Source organism: Pongo abelii, chromosome 19 (assembly GCF_028885655.2).
Source record: "Pongo abelii isolate AG06213 chromosome 19, NHGRI_mPonAbe1-v2.0_pri, whole genome shotgun sequence".
NCBI classification, from domain to species: Eukaryota; Metazoa; Chordata; class Mammalia; order Primates; family Hominidae; genus Pongo; species Pongo abelii.
The window spans coordinates 22,568,462-22,593,895 of record NC_072004.2 but is presented as its reverse complement, the minus strand read 5'-3'; the positions used below and the strand labels follow the sequence as shown (position 1 = coordinate 22,593,895).

General features: G+C 42.8%; 2 protein-coding genes across 2 annotated transcripts in view; one reads left to right on the top strand and one right to left on the bottom strand.

The window, feature by feature from the left end:
• LOC129047469 (E3 ubiquitin-protein ligase HERC2-like) overlaps positions 1-8,755 on the bottom strand; it is a 45,139-nt gene extending 36,384 nt beyond the window's left edge. Inside the window, exon 1 of the mRNA XM_054536326.1 lies at positions 7,230-8,755. Within this exon, the coding sequence (XP_054392301.1) occupies positions 7,230-7,404 (175 nt within the window). The 5' untranslated portion in view covers positions 7,405-8,755. The remainder of the gene's footprint in view (positions 1-7,229) is intronic.
• Positions 8,756-22,046: 13,291 nt separating this feature from the next.
• On the top strand, positions 22,047-23,128 carry LOC100432646 (CMT1A duplicated region transcript 15 protein-like protein). Its single transcript, XM_054536325.2, is given in 2 exon segments — positions 22,047-22,310; positions 22,451-23,128. Coding segments are annotated over 2 exon segments (846 nt in total). The 3' UTR covers positions 23,033-23,128.
• The last annotated feature ends 2,306 nt before the right edge of the window (positions 23,129-25,434 follow it).

Genomic DNA, 25,434 nt, shown 5'->3' with positions numbered 1-25,434 from the left:
GACTGGATATAAAGCGAGAGAGAAACAAGAGAAAAAGGGTCACAAGATTTTCGTCTAGGCAAAGGCTGACTAAAAATACCCTTTGTTCTTTAAATTTCTATCATGAAGTAATAGCTTAAAGTTTAAAAATGCTTTTCTGGGCCAGATGTAGTGGTACACGCCTGTAATCCCAGCACTTTGGGAGGCCGAGGCAGGCAGCTTGCTTGAGCTCAGGAGTTAAAGACAGGCCTGGACAACAGGCTATATATTTTATTATATATTATATATTTTAAAATATAAAATATAAAATATAAATATTTTATAAAAATAATATTTTTATAAAAAATTTTTATAAAAATATATAAATATTTATATAAAATATAAATATAAAATATTTTATATTTTAAAATATAAAATATAAATATAAAATATTTATAATATTTAAAATTATATATTTTAAAATATAAAATTTTAAAAATTAGCTGGGCATGGCCTATAGTCCCAGTTACTCAGGAGGCTAAGGAAGGGCTCACTTGAGCCCAGAGTTTGGGGCTGTAGTGAGCCAAGATAGTGCCACTGTACTTCAACCTGGGCGACAAAGTGACAAAGCTTTTCTGAATCTAACCTCACCTAAAAGTTCAAGAAAAATGATTTCACAAAAACGTGAGCAAGATAAAAGTATAAGACCAAATACAATAAAAAGTTATTGTTAGAAAAAGGGAATAGGCTGGGTACAGTGGCTCACACCTGTAACGATCTCAACACTTTGGGAGGCCCAGCTGGGAGGATCGCTTGAGCCCAGGAGTTTGAGACAAGACTGGGCAACATAGAGAGACTCATCTCCACAAAAAATAAAAATAAGTTAGCCAAGTGTGGCAGCACAAGCCTGTAGTCCCAGCTTCTCGGGAGGCTGATGGGGAAGGATGGCTTGAGCCTGGGAGGTCGAGGCTGCAGTGACTCAGAATCACACCACTGCACTGCAGCCTGGGTGACAGAGCAAGGCTCTGTCTCCAAAAAAAAAAAAAAAAAAGAAAAGTGAGAATAAGGAACAAAATAACATCCCTATAGGCAATAAAAGCAGGCCAGAAAGATACACCCACAAAACACATCAACCCTGAACATTTCAAAACAAATTGAGTGAAATTAGAAAAATGATACAAGACATGAAAGAACCACATAAATCAGACTTATGAAAACCAAAAACTTTTATAAAGCTGAAGACAAAATTACAATGAAAACAAAACTATATTCCAATGGAGACTAAAACAGAGTGTAAAATCAAATAAACACAGCAGATGCTACCTTAAGACAAATAGGAAAAAAGGAGGAAATTTTAAAAAAAGAAACAGAGGTAAAAAGTACTTGAAAGAGAAAGTAACCAACATTAACTCTAAAAGGCATGAACTATGCAATGCATGGAGAGTTACCAAGTGTCCCTAGAAAAGACTGCTAAGCAAGGCTACAGAACAAACACTGCAGACTGCAATTCAAGAGAACGTCCTGCCAAACAGACTTGGGAAGACAGACTAAAGGAGCACCCCTTACCTGAGAACATCACCGAGAATGGCCGCATGAACGTACATTCTGGTGAAATCACCAAAAAAACACACGCGGCTGCTAACCGAGAATGGCCATACGAACGCACATTCTAGTAAAACTATCGAAGAAACACATGCGGCTTCTAACCAAGAACATCACCGAGAACGGCCGCATGAAAGCACATTCTAGTAAAACTACCGAAGAAACACACGCGGCTTCTAACCGAGAGCATCACCGAGAACGGCCACATGAACTACATTCTAGTAAAACTACCGATAAAACACACAGAACTTCTAACCGAGAACATCACTGAGAACGGCCACACAAACGTATATTCTAGTAAAATTACTGAAAAAACACACGTGACTCCTAACTGAGAACATCACTGAGAACAGCCACACCAACATACATTCTAGTAAAATTAACAAAAAAACACACACGGCTCCTAACCGAGAACATCACTGAGAACGGCCGCACAAACGTACATTCTAGTAAAATTACCGAAAAAACAAACGAGACTCCTAACCAAGAACAGCCACACAAACGTATAATCTAGTAATATTACCGAAAAAACACATGCGACTTCTAACGGAGAACATCACCTAGAACGGTCACATGAACGCGCATTCTAGTAAAATTACACATGACTTCTAACCGAGAACATCACCAAGAACGGCCACATGAATGCACATTCTAGTAAAATCACCAAAAAACGCACACAGCTTCTAACCAAGAACATCACTGAGAATGACCACACGAATGCACACGTGGCTTCTAACCGAGAGCATCACCGAGAACAGCTGCACAAACGTACATTCTAGTAAAATCACCGAAAAACACATGCAGCTTCTAACCGAGAACGGCCACATGAACGCACATTCTAGTAAAATCACCGAAGAAACACATGCGGCTTCTAACCGAGAGCATCACCAAGAATGGCCACATGAACGTACATTCTAGAAAAACTACCGAAAAAACACACACGACTTCTAACTGAGAACATCACCAAGAACGGGCCACACAAACACATATTCTGGTAAAATTACCGAAAAAACATATGTGACTCCTGAGAACGGCCACATGAACGTACATTCTAGTAAAACCAATGACAAAACATGCACGGCTCCTAACCGAGAATATCACCGAGAACGGCCGCACAAACGTACATTCTAGTAAAATTACCAAAAAAACAAACGAGACTCCTAACCGAGAACAGCCACACAAACGTATAATCTAGTAATATTACCGAAAAAACACACGCGACTTCTAACCGAGAACATCACCGAGAACGGCCACACCAACGTATATTCTAGTAAAATTACACGTGACTTCTGAGAACATCACCGAGAACAGTCACATAAACGCACATTCTAGTAAAATTATACTTGACTTCTAACCGAGAACATCACCAAGAACGGCTACATGAACGCACATTCTAGTAAAATCACCAAAAAACACACATGGCTTCTAACCAAGAACATCACTGAGAATGGCCACACGAATGCACATTCTAGTAAATGCACATTCTAGTAAAATCACCGAAGAAACCGAGAACGGCCGCACGAACACACATTCTAGTAAACTACCGAAGAAACACACGTGGCTTCTAACCGAGAGCATCACCGAGAACAGCCACACAAACGTACATTCTAGTAAAATCACTGAAAAATGCATGCAGCTTCTAACCAAGAACATCACCGAGAACGGCCACATGAACGCACATTCTAGTAAAATCACCGAAGAAACACGCAGCTTCTAACCGAGAATGGCCACATGAACGCACATTCTAGTAAAACTACCGAAAAATCACACGCGGCTTCTAACCGAGAGCATCACCAAGAACGGCCACATGAATGTACATTCTAGAAAAACTACCGAAAAAACACACACGACTTCTAACTGAGAACATCACCAAGAACGGGCCTCACAAACACATATTCTAGTAAAATTACCGAAAAAACACACATGACTCCTAACCGAGAATGGCCACACGAACATACGTTCTAGTAAAACCAACGACAAAACATGCGCAGCTCCTAACCAAGAATATCACCGAGAACGGCCACACGAACGTAAATTCTAGTAAAACCACTGAAAAAACACACATGGCTCCTAACTGAGAGCATCATGGAGAACGGCCACACGAACGCACATTCTAGTAAAACTACCGAAAAAACACATGCGACTTCTAACTGAGAACATCACCAAGAACAGCCACAGGAACGCACATTCTAGTAAAATTACACGTGATTTCTAACCGAGAACATCAAGAACGGCCATACAAACGCACATTCTAGTAAAATTACCAAAAAAACACATGCGGCTCCTAACCAAGAACATCACCGAGAACGGCCACATGAACGCACATTCTAGTAAAATTACCAAAAAAACACACGCGACTTCTAACCGAGAACATCACCGAGAATGGCCACACGACTGCACATTCTAGAAAAATTACCGAAAAATACACGCAGCTCCTAACTGAAAACATCACCGAAAACGGCCACACAAACGCATGTTCTAGTAAAATTACCGAAAAAACACACACGGCTCCTAAGAACATCACCGAGAACGGCCACACCAACATACATTCTAGTAAAATTACCAAAAAAACACACACGGCTCCTAACCGAGAACATCACCGAGAACGGCCACATGAATGTACATTCTAGTAAAATTACCGAAAAAATACACGCAACTAACTGAGAACATCACTTAGAACGGCCACATGAATGCACGTTCCAGTAAAATTACCGAAAAAACACACGCGACTTCCAACCGAGAACGGCCACATCAATGTATATTCTAGTAAAACCACCGAAAAAACACACGTGACTTCTAACCAAGAACATCGACGAGAACAGCCACACGAACGCACATTCTAGTAAAATTACCAAAAAAACACATGCGACTTCTAACCAAGAACATCACCAAGAACAGCCACAAGAACGCACATTCTAGTAAAATTACCGAAAAACACACATGGCTCCTGACCGAGAACATCACCAAGAACGGCCACACAAACACACATTCTAGTAAAATTACCAAAAAAACACACGTGACTTCTAACCAAGAACATCACCTAGAACGGCCACACAAACGCACATTCTAGTAAAATTACCGAAAAACACACACGGCTCCTAACTGAGAACATCACCGAGAATAGCCGCACGAACGCACATTCTAGTGAAATCACCAAAAAAACGTACGCGGCTGCTAACCGAGAACATCACTGAGAATAGCCACATGAACGTACATTCCAGTAAAATTACCGAAGAAACACATGCGGCTTCTAACCGAGAATATCACTGAGAACGGCCACACAAATGTATATTCTAGTAAAATTACTGAAAAAACACACGGCTTCTAACCGAGAACATCACCAAGAACAGCCAAATGAACCCACATTCTAGTAAAATGACCAAAAAACACACATGGCTTAACAGAGAACATCACCGACAACGGCCACACGAACGTACATTCTAGTGAAATTACCGAAAAAACACACGCAGCTTCTAACCAAGAACATCACCAAGAACGGCCACATGAACGTATATTCTAGTGAAATCATTGAAGAAACACATGCAGCTTCTAACCAAGAACATCACCGAGAACGGCCACACGAATGTACATTCTAGTGAAATTACCGAAAAAACACACACGGCTCCTAACCGAGAACATCACCAACGGCCACACAGACATACATTCTAGTGAAATTACCAAAAAAACACACGTGGCTTCTAACCAAGAGCATCACTGAGAATGGCCACACAAACGTATATTCTAGTAAAATTACTGAAAAAACACACATGACTTCTAAGGGGAAAAGATGTTATCGTTATCACACTTTCACAGAAGAAAAAGACATGATCCAGGGCTTAAATATCTGGAAAAACTACCTTTCAAATTCGAAGGACAAAAACTCTTCATGGACAAGTCTGATCTCAGGGACTAATGAGGAATTCACTAGAGTGCACTTCAGACCCCACGAGGACCAGTCAGTAAAACTAAGACTCGAAGATTGAAAGAAAGTACAGTATGCAACAGCTATTATGCTCTTGTAGATGCAGTATAATTATTTTAATAAATTTGAGAAAATTAGGGCATATTCTAAGATTTTTACGAATTTCAGTAATTATACTGATGTTGGCAGTATTGAAATTATATCCTAAGTCTGTCGTGTATGCAATGTGGTTACGTAAAGCAAATGAAAAATCATGAGATATTTTATCAAACACTCTTGGAACCAGGATTTGATATGGAAGAAAGGAGAGGCAGATGTAACAGAAGAAGTACAGACCTCATACTTTTGAATTTGAGTAGAAGGAATCAGCATATTAGCCAGGCGAGGTGGCATGCGTCTGTACTCCTAGCAACTCAGGAGGCTGAGGCAGGAGGATCACTTGAGCCCAGGAATTATAGCTACGGTGAGCTATAATTGCACTACTGCACTCCAGCCTGGGTGACAGAGCAAGATCCTATCTCTAAACAAATAAATACATAAATAAAATATTTAAAAAAATAAAAGTAAAAAATTTTTAAATATCAGTATGAACTCAAAAGAATCCAGGGCAGCCCCCGGTGAACACTGGCAACCCACAAAAAACCAAGGACACCTTGTGTAGACTGCCTGGACGCTACTGAAGACCACCTGAATCACTTCAGGAGCTACACTGAAGAGGCTGCCACTGTCTAGAAACAGGATAATCTCAGCTTCAACAAAGATAATTACAATAGAGTAAAACACTCACATATGTTCCAATCCATGAGTTCATAATAATATTTAAAAAAAACAGGTCACCTTCAAGAAATAATAAGAAACCAATCCATTCTCTAGTAAACAGAAGAAAGAATCAAGCTTTTATCTTGTCTTTCTCAGGCAAACAGCACCTTGGGCAACTAACTACAGGATGAAGGGAAATGTCTCTTTACAAGAAAGTATTCCAGCTAACAAATAAGCAAGAAATGATTCCACTAGAATAGCACCATTTGTAGCCCCTCGTGGGCCAATAGCCTAGGGTGCTAATAAGCCTCAGGGACTGCTGATGTCACAAAGGAAAGACAGGCAGGCAGGAGGTGCCTGCTGAGGCTGAGTCACAACCACTAAGGAGCTGGCGAAAGGGCCGGAACTTATGGGCCTCCGAATTGGGCAGCACCTTGCAGAAGGATGAGCCTGAGGAACACACTGAACAGCAGCACCCGTGTCCAGTCAGCAGATCCAGGCTGCAGTAAAGCCTGCCGGATCAAAGGCTGGGGCCTCAACAATTTTCTTCTTAATAATTTTTGTTGAGTTGTTAAAAACAAAAGAAAGAGATACACATGGGTAACAGAAGCTGTCCAGAAATGCAAGTCAGTAATGGATCAACATCAGGACAGCATCACTCAGAGGAACATCAGGGGACACGCTGAGGGCTTCCAGACTTTGCCACAGGTTAGGTCTAGACCTGGGTCATGATGGCCACAGGTTAGGTCTAGACCAGGGTATCTGTCTGATTATCATGAAGCTAAACATTTACTTTGTGTGACTTTCTGTGTCATGATTTATTGTGCAAAAGAAGTTTGTTGGAAAAGGGGAGAAAAGTGATTCTAAAGCAATTCTGTAACTTCTTTTTATAAAACGGAGATGGTTGTTTCTACTGAAGCAATTACAGAATCACATTGTTCTGAAGGTGGGAAAGACTGCAGCTCCTCCCTGGGGCCGGCCCCCGTACCTGGTATCTTCACTGTGCCACTGGTGGAGGTGTCATCGGTGTAAGGGTGGCTACTCTCCACCACCACAGGCTGAGAAGAGAGGCGGCCGCTCTGAGAGTCTGTGGCCACATCCTCCAACTCGGTGACACAGAGCTCCAACAGCATATCTGCCACCTGGGGAGGAAGCAAGGACATGAATGAGGAGGCCGACAGCTCCACACCTGGTCACCTGCATGCCATCTCTGCCCGTCCTGCTCTGGAGCTCCATCCACAAGGACAGCATGGCAGAGTGGAGGGTTTGGAGTTTGAGAAATTGAGTTCAAATCAGGGCTTGGCTTCCTTGCACATAAAACAGAGACAGCACAGAGCCTGTAAGATGCTGTGAAGCTTAGAGATGATCTGTATTAAAAAGTCACTGGGGCCAGGCATGGTGGCTCACACCTGTAATCCCAGCACTTTGGAAGGCCGAGGCAGGCGGATCACCTGAGGTCGGGAGTTCAAGATCAGCCTTACCAACATGGAGAAACCCCATCTCTACTAAAAATAAAAACTTAGTCGGGCCTGGTGGTGTATGCCTGTAATCCTAGCTACTCAGGAGGCTGAGGCAGGAGAATCGCTTGAACCTGGGAGGCAGAGGTTGCGGTGAGCTGAGATCACACCATTGCACTCCAGCCTGGGTGACCCGAGCGAGACTGCGTCTCAAAAAAAAAAGTCATTGGGTGGAGCGCAGTGGCTCACACCTGTAATACAAGCACTTTGGGAGGCGGAGGCAGGCAGATCACTGGAGGTCAGGAGTTCAAGACCAGCCTGGCCAGTATGGTGAAACCCCATCTCTACTAAAAATACAAACAATCAGCTGAGCATGGTGGCTCGTGCCTGTAGTCCCACCTACCCAGGCGGCTGAGGCAGGAGAATCGCTTAAACTCAGGAGGTGAAGGTTGCAGTGAGCTGAGATCACGCCACTGCGCTCCAGCCTGAGCGACAGAGAGAGACTGTCTCAAAAAAACAAAAAGAAAAAAAAGTAGTTGGAAAGCTCCCAACACACACAACACTTAATATGTGCCAGTTGATAAAATGAAACACCGTGGTGACAATAGCTTCATTTTACACCAAGACAAGATTACTTCCTAGTGAGGAAAGTTGGCCTTGGAAACAAAAATGTCAAGGGAAGGAGCACCCAGTAGGTGAAAATGACCACAATCCTAGAAGGCAACGGAGCCTGGTAGGAGGGTCGGGAATCAGGAACCATCAAGCCGCCCAGGCCTGACAGAGACAGGGAGTCTGTGACAGGAGGGACCACCGACCCCAACACAGCTGCCCCTCCTGACCCAGTACACTAGGGGTCAGACCCATACCACATTCTCAACAATCCACAGTGTTCTTATTTTATTTTAAAAATTATTGATGATTCACATCTTTTACGAGTAAGGTTAAGAGTGGTGATTATAAACTGTTATTTTTAAAAATACATGAGAGAATACGTCATAATAGCAAATAATCTATTAACCCCAACATTTTTAATCCAGAAAAAATAAAACTCTTCTAATGCCCATTCTATACTTTTTAGAAATAGATTATTCTTTTTTCTATTATTCCTCATATTTAGGTAAGAAATAGCTTTGCTTAGTAAATATATTATTATATATTAATAATAAACTAATATCATTGTCATATAGGCATGATTTTAAATCTAAATTTGTCTCTCTTTTTGAGTCCCAAATATCAGGTCAGGGCAGGACACAGAAATAGCCACCTTGCCAACCTGGCAAGGGCAGTTTGAAAATGGCCGTATCCTTATTCCTGTCTCTCCTGGAACCTGGCTGAGTTACTGAAAGCAGATGTTGGCATCATCAAGTGCCCATGTGCAGAGCTGATCAGGGGCTCTGGCCATCAGAAGGCTGCTCTGCCAAGCGCATCATCTGCAGAAGGGTCATGATGGAGCTGGGGCTCAGACACTCAGGGTTCCAACCCATCTCTTCCACCTACCAGCAAAGTGAGTGTCCTCAAGCCAGTAATAACCTCTTGGCCTCAGTTTCCTCATCTATATATAAAGGTAACCCCTACCCTCTCTACTGAGAATGCGAGGATGTGCATGGCAAATGCTCAGCATTATTATTTTATATATATATATTTTTATTATACTTTAAGTTCTAGGGTACATGTGCACAACGTGCAGGTTTGTTACATATGTATACATGTGCCACAATGGTGTACTGCACCCATTAACTCATCATTTACATTAGGTATATCTCCTAATGCTATCCCTCCCCCCTCCCCCCACCCCACAACTGGCCCCGGTGTGTGATGTTCCCCTTCCTGTGTCCAAGCATTCTCATTGTTCAATTCCCACCTATGAGTGAGAACAAGCAGTGTTTGGTTTTCTGTCCTTGCGATAGTTTGCTGAGAATGATGGTTTCTAGTTCATCCATGTCCCTAACAAAGGACATGAACTCATTCCTTTTTTATGGCTGCATAGTATTCCATGGTGTATATGTGCCACATTTTCTTAATCCAGTCTATCATTGTTGGACATTTGGGTTAGTTCCAAGTCTTTGTTATTGTGAACAGTGCCGCAATAAACATATGTGTGCATGTGTCTTTATGGCAGCATGATTTATAATCCTTTGGGTATATACCCAGTAATGGAATGGCTGGGTCAAATGGTATTTCTAGTTCTAGATCCCTGAGGAATCGCCACACTGTGTTCCACAATGGTTGAACTAGTTTACACTCCCACCAACAGTGTAAAAGTGTTCCTATTTCCCACATCCTCTCCAGCACCTGTTGTTTCTTGACTTTTTAATGATCGACATTCTAACTGGTGTGAGATGGTATCTTATTGTGGTTTTGATTTGCATTTTTCTGATGGCCAGTGATGATGAGCATTTTTTCACGTGTCTGGTGGCTGCAGAAATGTCTTCTTTTGAGAAGTGTCTCTTCATATCCTTTACCCACTTGTTGATGGGGTTGTTTTTTTCTTGTAAATTTGTTTGAGTTCTTTGTGGATTCTGGATATTAGCCCTTTGTCAGATGAGTAGATTGCAAAAATTTTCTCCCATTCTGTAGGTTGCCTGTTCACTCTGACGGTAGTTTCTTTTGCTGTGCAGAAGCTCTTTAGTTTAACTGGATCCCATTTGTCAGTTTTGGCTTTTGTTGCCATTGCTTTTGGTGTTTTAGACATGAAGTCCTTGCCCATACCTATGTCCTGAATGGTAATGCCTAGGTTTACTTCTAGGGTTTTTATGGTTTTAGGTCTAACATTTAAGTCTTTAATTCATCTTGAATTAATTTTTGTCTAAGGTGTAAGGAAGGGATCCAGTTTCAGCTTTCTACATATGGCTAGCCAGTTTTCCCAGCACCATTTGTTGAATAGGGAATCCTTTCCCCATTTCTTGTTTTTGTCAGGTTTGTTGAAGATCAGATGGTTGTAAATGTGTGGTATTATTTCTGAGGGCTCTGTTCTGTTCCATTGGTCTATATCTCTGTTTTGGTACCAGTACCATGCTGTTTTGGTTACTGTAGCCTTGTAGTATAGTTTGAAGTCAGGTAGCGTGATGCCTCCAGCTTTGTTCTTTTGGCTTAGGATTGACTTGGCAATGCAGGCTCTTTTTTGGTTCCAAATGAACTTTAAAGTAGTTTTTTCCAATTCTGTGAAGAAAGTCATTGGTAGCTTGATGGGGATGGCATTGAATCTATATATCACCTTGAGCATTATGGCCATTTTCACGATATTGATTCTTCCTACCCATGAGCATGGAATGTTCTTCCATTTGTTCGTATCCTCTTTTATTTCGTTGAGCAGTGGTTTGTAGTTCTCCTTGAAGAGGTCCTTCACATCCCTTGTAAGTTGGATTCCTAGGTATTTTATTTTCTTTGAAGCAACTGTGAATGGGATTTCATTCATGATTTGGCTGTTTGTCTGTTACTGGTGTACAAGAATGCTTGTGATTTTTGCACATTGATTTTGTATCCTGAGACTTTGCTGAAGTTGCTTATCAGCTTAAGGAGATTTTGGGCTGAGACAATGGGGTTTTCTAGATATACAATCATGTTATCTGCAAACAGGGTCAATTTGACTTCCTCTTTTCCTAATTGAATACCCTTTATTTCTTTCTCCTGCCTGATTGCCCTGGCCAGAACTTCCAACACTATGTTGAATAGGAGTGGTGAGAGAGGGCGTCCCTGTCTTGTGCCTGTTCTCAAAGGGAATGCTTCCAGTTTTTGCCCATTCAGTATGATATTGGCTGTGGGTTTGTCATAAATAGCTCATTATTTTGAGATACATCCCAACAATACTGAATTTGTTGAGAGTTTTTAGCATGAAGGGCTGTTGAATTTTGTCAAATGCCTTTTCTGCATCTATTGAGATAATCATGTAGTTTTTGTCTTTGGTTCTGTTTCTATGCTGGATTACGTTTATTGATTTGCATATGTTGAACCAGCCTTGCATCCCAGGGATGAAGCCCACTTGATCATGGTGGATAAGCTTTTTGATGTGCTGCTGGATTCCGTTTGCCAGTATTTTATTGAGGATTTTTGCATCGATGTTTATCAGGGATATTGGTGTAAAATTCTTTTTGTTGTGTCTCTGCCAGGCTTTGGTATCAGGATGGTGCTGGCTTCATAAAATGAGTTAGGGAGGATTCCCTCTTTTTCTATTGATTGGAATCATTTCAAAAGGAATGGTACCAGCTCCTCTTTGTACCTCCGGTAGAATTCAGCTGTGATTCCATCTCGTCCTGGACTTTTTTTGGTTGGTAAGCTATTAATTATTGCCTCAATTTCAGAGCCTGTTACTGGTCTATTCAGAGATTCAACTTCTTCCTGGTTTAGTCTTGGGAGGGTGTATGTGTCCAGGAATTTATCCATTTCTTCTAGATTTTCTAGTTTATTTGCATAGAGGTGTTTATAGTATTCTCTGATGGTAGTTCGTATTTCTATGGAATCAGTGGTGATATCCCCTTTATCATTTTTTATTGCGTCTACTTGATTCTTCTCTCTTATTAGTCTTGCTAGCAGTCTATCAATTTTGTTGATCTTTTCAAAAAACCAGCTCCTGGATTCATTGATTTTTTGAAGGGTTTTTGTATCTCTATCTCCTTTAGTTCTGCTCTGATCTTAGTTATTTTTTGCCTTCTGCTAGCTTTTGAATGTGTTTGCTCTTGCTTCTCTAGTTCTTTTAATTGTGATGTTAGGGTGTCAATTTTAGATCTTTCCTGCTTTCTCTTGTGGGCATTTAGTGCTATAAATTTCCCTCTACACACTGCTTTAAATGTGTCCCAGAGATTCTGGTGTATTGTGTCTTTGTTCTCGTTGGTTTCAAAGAACATCTTTATTTCTGCCTTCATTTCGTTATGTACCCAGTAGTCACTCAGGAGCAGGTTGTTCAGTTTCCAGGTAGTTGAGCGTTTTTGAGTGAGTTTCTTAATCCTGAGTTCTAGTTTGATTGAGCTGTGGTCTGAAAAACAGTTATAATTTCTGTTCTTTTACATTTGCTGAGGAGTGCTTTACTTCCAACTATGTGGTCAATTTTGGAATAGGTGTGGTGTGGTGCTGAAAAGAATGTTTATTCTGTTGATTTTGGGTGGAGAGTTCTGTAGATGCCTATTAGGTCTGCTTGGTGCAGAGCTGAGTTCAATGCCTGGATATCCTTGTTAACTTTCTGTCTCATTGATCTGTCTAATATTGACAGTGGGGTGTTAAAGTCTCCCATTATTATTGTGTGAGAGTCTAAGTCTCTTTGTAGGTCACTCAGGACTTGCTTTATGAATCTGGGTGCTCCTGTATTGGGTGCATATATATTTAGAATAGTTAGCTCTTCTTGTTGAATTGATCCCTTTACCATTATGTAATGGCCTTCTTTGTCTTTTTTGATCTTTGTTGGTTTAAAGTCTGTTTTATCCGAGACTAGGATTGCAACCCCTGCCTTTTTTTGTTTTCCATTTGCTTGGTAGATCTTCCTCCATCCCTTTATTTTGAGCCTATGTGTGTGTCTGCACCTGAGATGGGTTTCCTGAATACAGCACGCTGATGGGTCTTGACTCTTTATCCAATTTGCCAGTCTGTGTCTTTTAATTGGAGCATTTAGCCCATTTACATTTAAGGTTAGCATTGTTATGTGTGAATTTGATCCTGTCATTATGATGCTAGCTGGTTATTTTGCTCTTTAGTTGATGCAGTTTCTTCCTAGCCTTGATGGTCTTTACAATTTGGCATGTTTTTGCAGTGGCTGGTACTGGTTGTTCCTTTCCATGTTTAGTGCTTCCTTCAGGAGCTCTTTTAGGGCAGGCCTGGTGGTGACAAAATCTCTCAGCATTTGCTTGTCAGTAAAGTATTTGATTTCTCCTTCACTTATGAAGCTTAGTTTAGCCGGATATGAAATTCTGGGTTGAAAATTCTTTTGTTTAAGAATGTTGAATATTGGCCCCACTCTCTTCTGGCTTGTAGAGTTTCTGCCAAGAGATCAGCTGTTAGTCTGATGGGCTTCCCTTTGTGGGTAATGCTACCTTTCTCTCTGGCTGCTCTTAACATTTTTTCCTTCATTTCAACTTTGGTGAATCTGACAATTATGTGTCTTGGAGTTGCTCTTCTTGAGGAGTATCCTTGTGGCATTCTCTGTATTTCCTGAATTTGAATGTTGGCCTGCCTTGATAGATTGGGGAAGTTCTCCTGGATAATATCCTGCAGAGTGTTTTCCAACTTGGTTCCATTCTCCCTGTCACTTTCAGGTACACCAATTAGATGTAGATTTGGTCTTTTCACATAGTCCCATATTTCTTGGAGGCTTTGTTCATTTCTTTTTATTCTTTTTTCTCTAAACTTCTCTTCATGCTTCATTTCATTCATTTCATCTTCCATCGCTGATACCCTTTCTTCCAGTTGATTGCATCGGTTACTGAGGCTTGTGCATTTGTCACATAGTTCTCGTGCTGTGGTTTTCAGCTCCATCAGGTCCTTTAAGGACTTCTCTGCATTGGTTATTCTAGTTATCCATTCATCTAATTGTTTTTCAAAATTTTGAACTTCTTTGCCATTGGTTCGAAATTCCTCATTTAGCTCGGAGTAGTTTGATCTTCTGAAGCCTTCCTCTCTCAACTCGTCAAAGTCATTCTCTGTCCAGCTTTGTTCTGTTGCTGGTGAGGAGCTGCGTTCCTTTGGAGGAGCAGAGGCCCTCTGATTTTTAGAGTTTCCGGTTTTTCTGCTCTGTTTTTCCCCATCTTTGTGGTTTTATCTACCTTTGGTCTTTGATGATGGTGACATACAGGTGGGTTTTTGGTGTGGATGTCCTTTCTGTTTGTTAGTTTTCCTTCTAACAGTCAGGACCCTCAGCTGCAGGTCTGTTGGAGTTTACTGGAGGTCCACTCCAGACCCTGTTTGCCTGGGTATCAGCAGTGGTGGCTGCAGAACAGCAGATATTGGTGAACCACAAATGCTGCTACTCGATCATTCCTCTGGAAGTTTTGTCTCAGAGGAGTACCCAGCTGTGTGAGGTGTCAGTCTGCCCCTACTGGTGGGTGCCTCCCAGTTAGGCTGCTCAGGGGTCAGGGGTCAGGGACCCACTCGAGGAGGCAGTCTGCCCATTCTCAGATCTCAAGCTGCATGCTGGGAGAACCACTACTCTCTTCAAAGCTGTCAGACAGGGACATTTAAGTCTGCAGAGGTTATTGCTGTCTTTTGTTTGTCTGTGCCCTGCCCCCAGAGGTGGAGCCTATAGAGGCAGGCAGGCCTCCTTGAGCTGTGGTGGGCTCCACCCAGTTCAAGCTTCCAGGCCGCTTTGTTTACCTACTCAAGCCTGAGCAATGGCAGACGCCCATCCCCCAGCCTCACTGCTGCCTTGCAGTTTGATCTCAGACTGCTGTGCTAGCAATGAGTGAGGCTCCGTGGGCGTAGGACCCTCTGCGCCAGGTGTGGGATATAATCTCCTGGTGTGCTGTTTGATAAGCCCATTGGAAAAGCACAGTATTAGGGTGGGAGTGACCCGATTTTCCAGGTGCCGTCTGTCACCCCTTTCTTTGACTAGGAATGGGAATTCCCTGACCCCTTGCACTTCCCGGGTGAGATGATGCCTTGCCCTGCTTTGACTCATGCACGGTGCACTGCTCCCACTGTCCTGCACCAACTGTCTGGCACTCCCCAGTGAGATGAACCTAGTACCTCAGTTGGAAATGCAGAAATCCCCTGTCTTCTGCGTCGCTCATGCTGGGAGCTGTAGACTGGAGCTGTTCCTATTCAGCCATCTTGGCTCCACCCCATTCTATTTTTACTTTTTCATCATAGGAAGAGTGCACAGTTTAAGTGTTCAGCTTGATGAAATTTTACCCATGGGTGCATTCAGCCTCAGCTCCCAGACCAAGCTGGACAAGACCAAGTTCATGCCCATCCCCTAGAGGGCTCTTTTGTCCCCTCCATCCAATACTTCCCCCTAGAAGTAACCAGTCTTCTGAGCCCTTTGCTGTAGATTAATTCTGCTTCTTTTTGCCTTCTACAGACACATGCGGGAGGTGCTCTTTTGAGTCCAGCTTCTTCACTCAACAATGACTTCTCTGAGATCCTCTTATATTGTTGCAGGTGGTCATAGGTCATTCTTTTTCATTGCTGTACAGTATTTCATTGCATGAATACACTGTAATTTGTTGATGTTTTCTGTTTATGGATATTTAGGTTGTGCTAGATAGTGATAGCTTTGACTGAGTAGAAGTTACCTTGCTATGCAGAGGCAGAGAGGATAGGGAGGAACATTTGAGAAGGCAGGAACAACATGCACAAAGGTCTTTGGCAGGAGGGAGCCTGCCTGGGGCCCTGAAGGCTGGTATGGCTTCCTGGTACCCCGCTTCTAGGCCACTGTGTTCTGAGCACCTGCTGCCCTGGCCTGGTGTGTGGCCCTCCACACCCATTCCCACCTCCTCCTCCTGTGCCTTCGTGACCTGCAGGGGCTGGGAAGCTGAAGGAGAGTGACATAGCCACAGAAGAAGCATGTGGAACCACAGCAGCTGGAGACGGTGAGAAATGGAATCCCTCTAGGCCCTTTGCAGGAAGTAGGGCCCTGCCAACACCTTGATTGTAGATTTCTGACCTCTAGAACTGTGAGAAAATAATTTCTATTGTTTTAAGCCACCAAGGTTTTGGTCAGTTGTCACAGATCCACAGGAAACTCATATGTGTCTCACGCATTAGTAGGCAGCATGGTATTCTGGATCTACTGGAACGGTCTTGCAATGAGTTCAGACAAGAATTACTAAAGGCAATTGGTAAGATTAAACATCTTTCCAGCCTGCTGGCCAAGGTGAGGAGAGACAGCTTTTTACTGGTATTTGCCCATCCTTGTTCACATTTCTGCCCTTAACCTATAAATTCACAGAGCACAGAGAAGCATTTCCTCAGTCTATTTCACTCATGAAGCCAGCATTCCACCTTGAAGGCCTGTTAGATTGCAGACAGATTGGCACTAGGATACAAGAAGGAAACACCCAAATTTCTGATGGTAGGCAGTTCAAAGTGTAGTTGGGATGTAGAGAATCAAAGCAGAGAGTACAATGCAGTGATAAAGAATATCAACTGGGCACTGTGGCTCACACCTGTAATCCCAGGACTTTGGGAGGCCAAGGTGGGCAGATCACCTGAGGTCAGCAGTTTGAGACCAGCCTGGCCAACAATGGCAAAACCGCATCTCTACTAAAAATACAAAAATTACCTGGGAGTGGTGGCGGGTGCCTGTAATCCCAGCTACTTGGGAGGCTGAGGCAGGAGAATTGGTTGAACCTGGGAGGCGGAGGTTGCAGTGAGTCGAGAAGATCGCACCAGTGCACTTCAGCCTAGGTGATACAATGAGAAAAAATAAAGAAAGAGAGAGAGAGAGAGGAAAGGAAGAAAGAAAAAGAAAGAAAGAAAGAGAGAAAAAAGAAAGAAAGAATATCATAGAGTTATGCCCAGACTCTAGTCTAGTGCAAAGCAGAACACCTAGTATAATATGGGAGTGAGTAGTACAGGAGGACTTCTTGGAAGAAGTGGCAACTGAGCTGAGTTCTGAAGATTGAGTGGGAGTTTGCCAGGTCTATTGGCATGCTTTTAGCTGCTAGTAACAGACACTTAAAATCACTCCCAATTTTCCCTCCAAAACATTGCCACTATTTTGGAATTTTCCTCCAGATATATGTGTGCGTATGTGTATCTCATAAGTTTAAAAAGTTTTATAATAGGCCGGGTGTGGTGGCTCATGCCTGTAATCCCAGCAATTTGGGAGGCCATGGAGGTTGGATCACCTGAGGTCAGGATTTCGAGACCAGCCTGACCAACATGGTGAAACCCCGTGTCTACTAAAAATGCAAAAATTAGCTGGACTTGGTGGCGGGCACCTGTAATCTCAGCTGCTCAGGAGACTGAGGCAGGAGAATTGCTGGAACCTGGGAGGTGGAGGTTGCAGTGAGCTGAGATCAATCCATTGCACTCCAGCCCAGGTGACAACAGTGAGACTGCATCTCAAAAAAAAAAAAAAAATTAGAACAAGCTTGTAAATGTTATTAACTTTCATTTCACATTTAACTTTTTAAAAATGATTAAATTTTTCTCAGCATATTCTCATAATTAAATATTATTTAAAACATTATTTTAAGGTTAGACAGTATTTTATCATATAAATAATTCATATTTACTAGTCCCCTGTTGTTGAACATATATGTATTATTGAACCTTTATGTTCTTTCCAGTCTTTCAATATTCTAAATACTTTTTTTCATCTCTCTCTTATTACTTATTTAGGAAAAATTCCTAGATGTTGAATTACTGAGTCAGAGCATAAACATTTTAAAGGCTTCTAACATATTCAGCCAGATTGCCCTTCAGAAATATTACACCAATTTGTTCCAGCAGTCATGAGAACACGCACTTTCCTGAGCTCTTGCCAACACTTGGTATTACATTGTTATTGCCTTCCAATCTGTTAATCATTTCTTTTTCCTTCTTTTTACCCTTTTTGCTTGGAAATATCTTCCCTAGCCCAAGATCAAATAAATGATAACTTTTCTCATTTAAAAAAATAACTATTTAATCAGCCTAGAATTTTGGTTTTTGATATAAGAATCGGGATGATTGTATGATATTCTGCCCACCAACCAGAGCAGTGCTGGAGAGGTGCAGAGATGGCCTCCTGTTTCCTGTTTCCTCCAAGTTCTGGGTCTGTGATTTAGGGATCTGCTGGTGAGAGAGGTTCAAAACATCTTCCCACCTTATTTCATGGACTGTCACTGTTTCAAGAAGTAAATTATCCAAGCTCTAGGAAGATTTTCTCCACTGCAGTGAGCCACTGCGCCCGGCCTAGATTCCTCATTACTCTTTTGCATAATGTTTAATCTCCCATGTGGCCTTTTTTGAAGTTCTTCCCCAGTCCATCATCTGTCTCTTTTATTATATTTATATATTTATTATATTTATTTATTATTTTGATTGGCATTTGCATTATATGTATTAATGAGAAGTAACTTGGCATCTTAAAAAGTCTTATTTTTTCCTTATCATAAAAGTACATGTTCATTACAGAAGATTTAAAAAATACATAAAAATATAAAAAAGTATTACCTTTAATCTTACACTTGGAGGAAAAAAACTGCAAACATTTTACTGTCTGTCCTTTCAGATTTTTTCTTAGTTTACACATGTTTGAGCATGCATAAAACTTGCATTGATGTGATTATGATATTTCACCTTCCTATCCAGAAGAATAGAGTATGTCTTTCCACATTCCATTACAAAGAACCAGTTGGATTCATATATTTATTCCACTGTTAATCTGTTTTGATTAATTCTTGTATCCTACTTTTTGGACATTTCTTTGATTTCTCACTAGTTTCTTGGGTAAAATTCTTTGTTCATTTCACTTTGTTCTTTCTTGATTGATAATGAAAGCACTTAAAGATATGAATTTGACTTTTCTTGTAGCTTTGGCTAAATAGAGACAATAAAATCTAGAAACTTCTGAAATAAATTAAACCTAATTTAGAGAAAAAAGGAAAGTGTACATTTTCTGTAGAGTAAAAGGCACAATATATATGTTTAGAATTAAGCTGTTATTATTATAAAATCAAGTTATTATTCATATATCCATATCTTATTGCATTTTAGCTAGAATGATCACATACTAACAGCAGGACAAAAAAGTCCTCACTAGTAATTTTAGGCAAGAGTTTGAGGTAAAGATGTGGGCATGATATCACATAGGGTTGCTTTCATATCTATCAAGACCTTAGGTCTGTGATTTTGTGCTTTCTTATATGCACAGAAACTGATTGGTTATTGCAGTGAACTTGTAACATACTAACCTTCCTGCCCTTTTACATTACCATAGAAAAAGCAAAACCTAGACCTCCTAATCAAACTGATAGCTTATTGTATCTCTACCTCAGAATATCAACTATAATAATATATATAATTTTGGGTCTGCCGCAGGGGCAGAGTCCTCATGGAGAACCTCTGCTAGGGCAGTGCAGAAGTGAAATGTGGGGTTGGAGCCCCCATACAGGGTCTCTGCTGGGGCACTGCCTAGCAGAGCTGTGAGAAGAGGGCTGCCATCCTCCAGACTCCTGAATGGTAAATCCATCAACAGCTGTACCATGTGCCTGGAAAAGCTGCAGTCATTCAATGCCAGCCTGTAAAAACAGCCAAAGGGGCTATACCCAGCAGTGCCACAGGGGCAGAGCTGCCCAAGGCCTTGGGAGCCCATATCAGAATGCCCTGGATGTGAGACATGGAGTCAAAGGAGATCATGTTGGAGCTTTAAGATTTAATGACTCCCCTACCAGATTCTGGACTTGCATGAGGCCCGTTGGCCCCTTTGTTTTGGCCAATTTCTCCCATTTGGAATGGGAACATTTACACAATGCCTGTACCCGCATTGGATCTTGGAAGTCACTAACTTGCTTTTGATTTTACAGGCTCATAGGTGGAAGGGACTTGCCTTGTCTCAGATGAGACTTTGAACTTGGACTTTTGGGTTAATGCTGGAATGAGTTAAGGCTTTGGGGGACTGTTGGGAAGGCATAATTGGTTTTGAAATGTGAAAAAGGCATGAGATTTGGGAGGGGTCAGTGGCAGAATGATATGGTTTGGCTCTGTGTCCCCACCCAAATCTCATCTTGAATTTTAATCCCCATGTGTCAAGGGAGGGACCTGCTGGAAGGTGATTGGATCATGGGGGCGGTTTACCCCATGCTGTTCTCATAATAGTGAGTGAGTTTTCATGAGGTCTGATGGTTTTATAAGTGGCAGTTTCCCCTGCTCTCCCCTCTCTCCTGCTGCCTGGTGAAGAAATTGCCTGCTTCTCCTTTGCCTTCCATCATGATTGTAAGTTTCCTGAGGCCTTCACAGCCATGCAGAACTATGAGCCAATTAAACCTCTTTTGCTTATAAATTACCCAGTCTCAGGTATTCTTTACAGCAGTGTGAAAATGAACTAGTATACGTGAATTCAAATGATAATACTTAAGAGACTCATGTCCAAAGGATAACTGGAGCAGTTTTAGAACAAAACTATAATGAAGGATCTAAAGGGCTGTACTGGGTTCTCTTGACTTACCCAGTGTCCAACATTATGACTTTGGGCAGGCCCCTTTACATTGTGCAATGTGGAATTGAAATGCGATGGTGGATGGAACCTTGTCCTGAACCTAATTCCATGGGAAGCATTTAACATTTCATCATGAGATATGTTTGTTGTAGGCATTTGGTACATACCTTTTATTACCTCACGCAAGTATTCTGCTAAGAGGGGTTTGGGTTGTTTGTGGTTTTTGGTTTGTTTGCTTGCTTGTTTTTTAGAGAGACAGGGTCTCATTCTGTCACCTAGGCTGGAATTCACTGTTGTGATCCTCACTCACTGCAGCCTTGAACTCCTGGGTTCAAGCGATCCTCCCACCTCAGCCTCCTGAGTAGCTGGGACTGCAGGCACATGCCACCATGCCTGGTAAATTTTTTAATTTTGTTTTTCAGAGATGGGGGTCTCACTCTGTTGCCCAAGCTGGTCTCAAACTGTTGGCCTCTAGTGATCCTCCCACCTTGGGCTCCCAAAGAGCTGGGATTACAGGTGTGAGCCACTGCACCCAGGCAAAAGATAACTTTGGAACACCAACTGAGAATGTTACTTACAATGAATCCTATCCTCATTCTCATTTACTTATTTGGATGGAGTTTCCTGAAATTTGTCTCACTATCATCTAGGATCCTTTTTCTTTCTCCAACTGGGAGATTGTGTCTGGTTTGGAAACTGCAAGCCCTGTTCAGGAAAAGGGAAAAGACCCAAGGCACACACCCAGTCCTCAGGTGATCATCAGGCCCAGGTGAAAACTCAGGCCTTAGGTGCACATCCGGCCTTAAATGGACACCCAGGCCCCAGGTGATCACCAGTCCCCAGGTGGACACAAGGCCTTAGGTGAACAACAAGACCCAGTAGGCCATCAGGCCCCAGCTGGATACAGTCCCCAGGTGAACACAAGGCCCCAAGAGGGACATAGGCCCAAGGCAGACATTGGGCCCTAGGTGGACATCAGGCCTGAGGAGGACATCCGGCCCCTGGTGAACATCAGGCACAGGTGTCCAAGCAGACCCTGGGTGGACATAACTGTGTACAGGTAAGGAGATGACCTGAGGGGAGGGTGAGTAGTCAGTAGCCCAGTGGAGTCCTGAGAAAGCTTATGGAAGGAAGGGGCTGAGGGGACAGAACTTTAAAGAAGAGACCTCACTTCCTTGATGACAGACCCTAACAGAACTTAGAACTCTGGTAACCAGGCACCCATTTCCTAGAGTCAGCCCCGTATCCAGCTCACTTGGTGGGAGACACTCAAGAGAGCAAGATGTTCTCATGTTGCTTCCCCACTTCGAGAGGTTGCTGCTTCAGGAATGGAGGGAGTGAGAGGCTTTTCCGATGATGCTGAAGAAGGCTCATCCCTCACCCCAGATGCCTGTGGCCCTTTGTAAGAAGGCGCACCCATGTACCACAGGGCAGCCTGGGGCAGGCCCTAGCAGGCCAGATCACACCAGAGATCTCATCAGAGCTGCATCTGCTCATTGTCCCTGTTCAGGAGGAGATTTGGGAGCCCATGGAGGCACAGACACATGATGAGGTGGCTGCAGCCTGGAAGACTTTGTGGGGATGGTGCTTTTGGGCTGGAATTCCTTTGAATTCAGTGAGGTTTTCTCTGTGTTTGGAAATTCCAGTGGAAAGTGACTGACGCTGGTCACCCTTTCTCCATTTTCAGCTCCTGGTTCATGTGCAGAAATAGGAGCACTTGCAGCACCAGCTGTAGAGCCAGAGCCAGCATGAGAAGAGCCCCCTCCAGAGAGAGCCCTGGAGCTGGAGGGAGCTCCAGCCAAGAACCAACCCAGCCAGGAGCTGCCTGAAATCATGGTACCTCCTGTGGCCACTGGCCTTAACCCTGGAGCTGAAAGCGTGGCTGGAGAGACAATTGGGAGGGAGGGGGTGACCAGCATGGCCCCAGCCAGCAGCTCCCATGCTGCCCCCAGTCCTGGGCATGGTGGCAAAAGTGGAGGCGGAGACCAGGGCATTCAAACCGGACTCCTGTACCTTGCTGGAGAGAGGCTTCTCTCATTCACTAGAACCACAGCCCTGCTGCTGCAGGTCCTGTTTATTGTGCTAATGCTGGTGGGTCCTATCTGTGTGCAGGAGGTGTGCAAGAGCATTAAAAGAAGGCTGGGAAGAAGAGTTCCAGCAGCTCCTCCTGCTCTCAGACGCAATCTCCTCCTCCAGGCATGGATGTGTGTCTGCAACTGGGCATCCAGGCTGTTTGCCCCTAATGTGCTGCCCCAAACGGGCTCTTAAGAGGTGGGCAGGGGGTGAAGGGAACAGGAGGTGGCTCCAAAGGGTACAGCAAGCAAAGCTTTAAAATTTTAAAAGACAGTCCTTGTGCCCCAGGCTCTCCATGCCGCCACCTGCACTAGCATTGATTAATAGTGTTAGAATTACAAGTTTATGAAATCAAATATAAATAAAGTTTGATTTCTGAAACTTCTTGTCTTTTTGAACTCCCTAATATTAGGTGGTGTTTTTGAGGCTATCCTGAAAATCTCTGATAGTTGTGTCTTTTGTTGTGGTTGTTTGTGTGATTGAATTACCATCGAGTGAAGTGTTATTGGAAACCTTTCAGGTATGGCTTTTAGAAGACCTTGACCCACTCTTGCCTGTTTTGACTCTCTGGTTTATTGTGGAGAGATTATGTAGGCTCATGCCTCTGGCAGATAAATCACCTTTTACCATCATAGATTTGGCATCAGTTTCCAAGAATTATGTGTGCAAGTTGACATGCTGGTACTTTAGCTAATCTGGGTGTCAAAAAAGAACGCCATAGACTGGGTAGCTTAGAAAATTGATTTCTCACAGTTCTAGAGATGATAAAATCCAAGGTCAAATGGTCAGCAGATTCCATGTCTGCTGAGGGCTGGCTTCGTGGTTCATAGACAGCCATCTTTTTACTGTGTCTTTACATGACAGAAGGGATGAGGGAGCTCTCTGTAGTCCCTTTCATAGGGGCACCAATTCCATTCATGAGGTCCCTGCCTTCATGAACTTAATCACCTTCCAAGGTTCCACCCCTAAATACCATCACATAGAATTCAACACATGAATTTGAGGAGGATAATAACATTTGCTTTACAGAATCAGGTCACCCGGAGCCATATGCACTCACAGGAAATCTATAATCTTCTATTAAGTATTTGCTGGTCCCCTCTGGGGATTGTCTAAACAAAATTATCCAAACAAAAATTTAGACAATTTTTGTTTTCTTTAAGAAAAATGATTTTTCATGTGATCCATAGTTTATTCATAGAAAGCACTGTGAGTTCACTCACTTGCTAAAAAGAAGGGCAATTGTGATACAAAAATGAGAGTGACCTCCTCTCTCTCTCACTCTCTCTCACTTTTTAACCAACGCATTGGGCTGAGACATTGTAGGGACCCTTGGCTGGGCAGTAGGAGTTGAGTAGCCACAAACGGCAAATACAACTTCTTGGTCAGTTTGGAGTAGAAAAGGTGACAGTTTGTCAACAAAAGAAAAAGTAAAGCAGATAGAGAAGTTCTTAGTTTGCATTCTAGCTATACCACCCCTTCCTTATCAAACCCCACCCCCAACTCAGGATCTAACACATAAAAGAGTAAACACGAAGGCACTGGTAACCAACTGACTCTTCTGAATGTCCTTGCTGTCTCCTCCAACAATTCCAGGCTGAGCATAGGGGTCGGGAAGGTAGCAGGAACATGACGATACACTGTGGAGGGCAGCCAGGGCTAAGACAGGGCTCCTCACTAGGGCTAGAAATTAGGAAGGGAGAGGCTAAGTGCAGACCAGCCCTAGCCTCCAAGTCAGCAAGCAATGAGACTGTGACAAAAGCAGGCAGAGGAAGCTTGATGTAGAAAGGCAGGGGAAGAAAGCAAGTACAGGGCAAGAAGGGAACTGTGCAGTGAAACAGCCAATCTGATGGCAGAGGGAGACTGGTGCTTAGAAACTTGTTTGGTAAGAGAGAATGAATAGAGGAGGCACAGAGATGGGGAACAAACATTTAGCTGCTGAGAGATTTAAGACGAATGGGAAGAGAAATCTCGCAAAAAGGATACATTCATGCAGATCCTCAAAGATAAACACGCAGTCATCCCTACATGTAGAGATACTCTCGGTTACACATAGAAAAACACAGATGCATGGAGAGCAAGCATAAACACAGACACATACACATGCGCTCATGTGTGCGCAGGTACACACACACTAAACATGCAAAACATGACAGCATTTACACATAGATATGCACCCTCACATGTACGCAAATGTTACATCCTCACACAGAGACCCGCAGTCCAGTGTGCACATATCCACACAGGTACACAGCCATAGAACTGACATACATACACATCAACATATAATGTGCACACACAGACAGGCATGCGCAGATATATCTATGCACATAGACACATGGACTCAGTCATACAGATACACACACTCTCTAACACAAAGGTGACCAGTGTCGATGAATATTGTGAGCTCGGTGGCTTCCCAGACCTTCATCTTTTCCCTGCACTTGTTTCAAAGGTGCTCAGCAGACTCCTGGCGAGGCTGTGTGAGGCAGGGGCAGGAGCTTCAGAGTCCTCACAGCTTTGTGAGGCAAAAGTCTGAGTCCAGTCCTGGCCTCTGCCGTTCACCCACCACTGGGCTATTAATGCCCTGTCTGTAG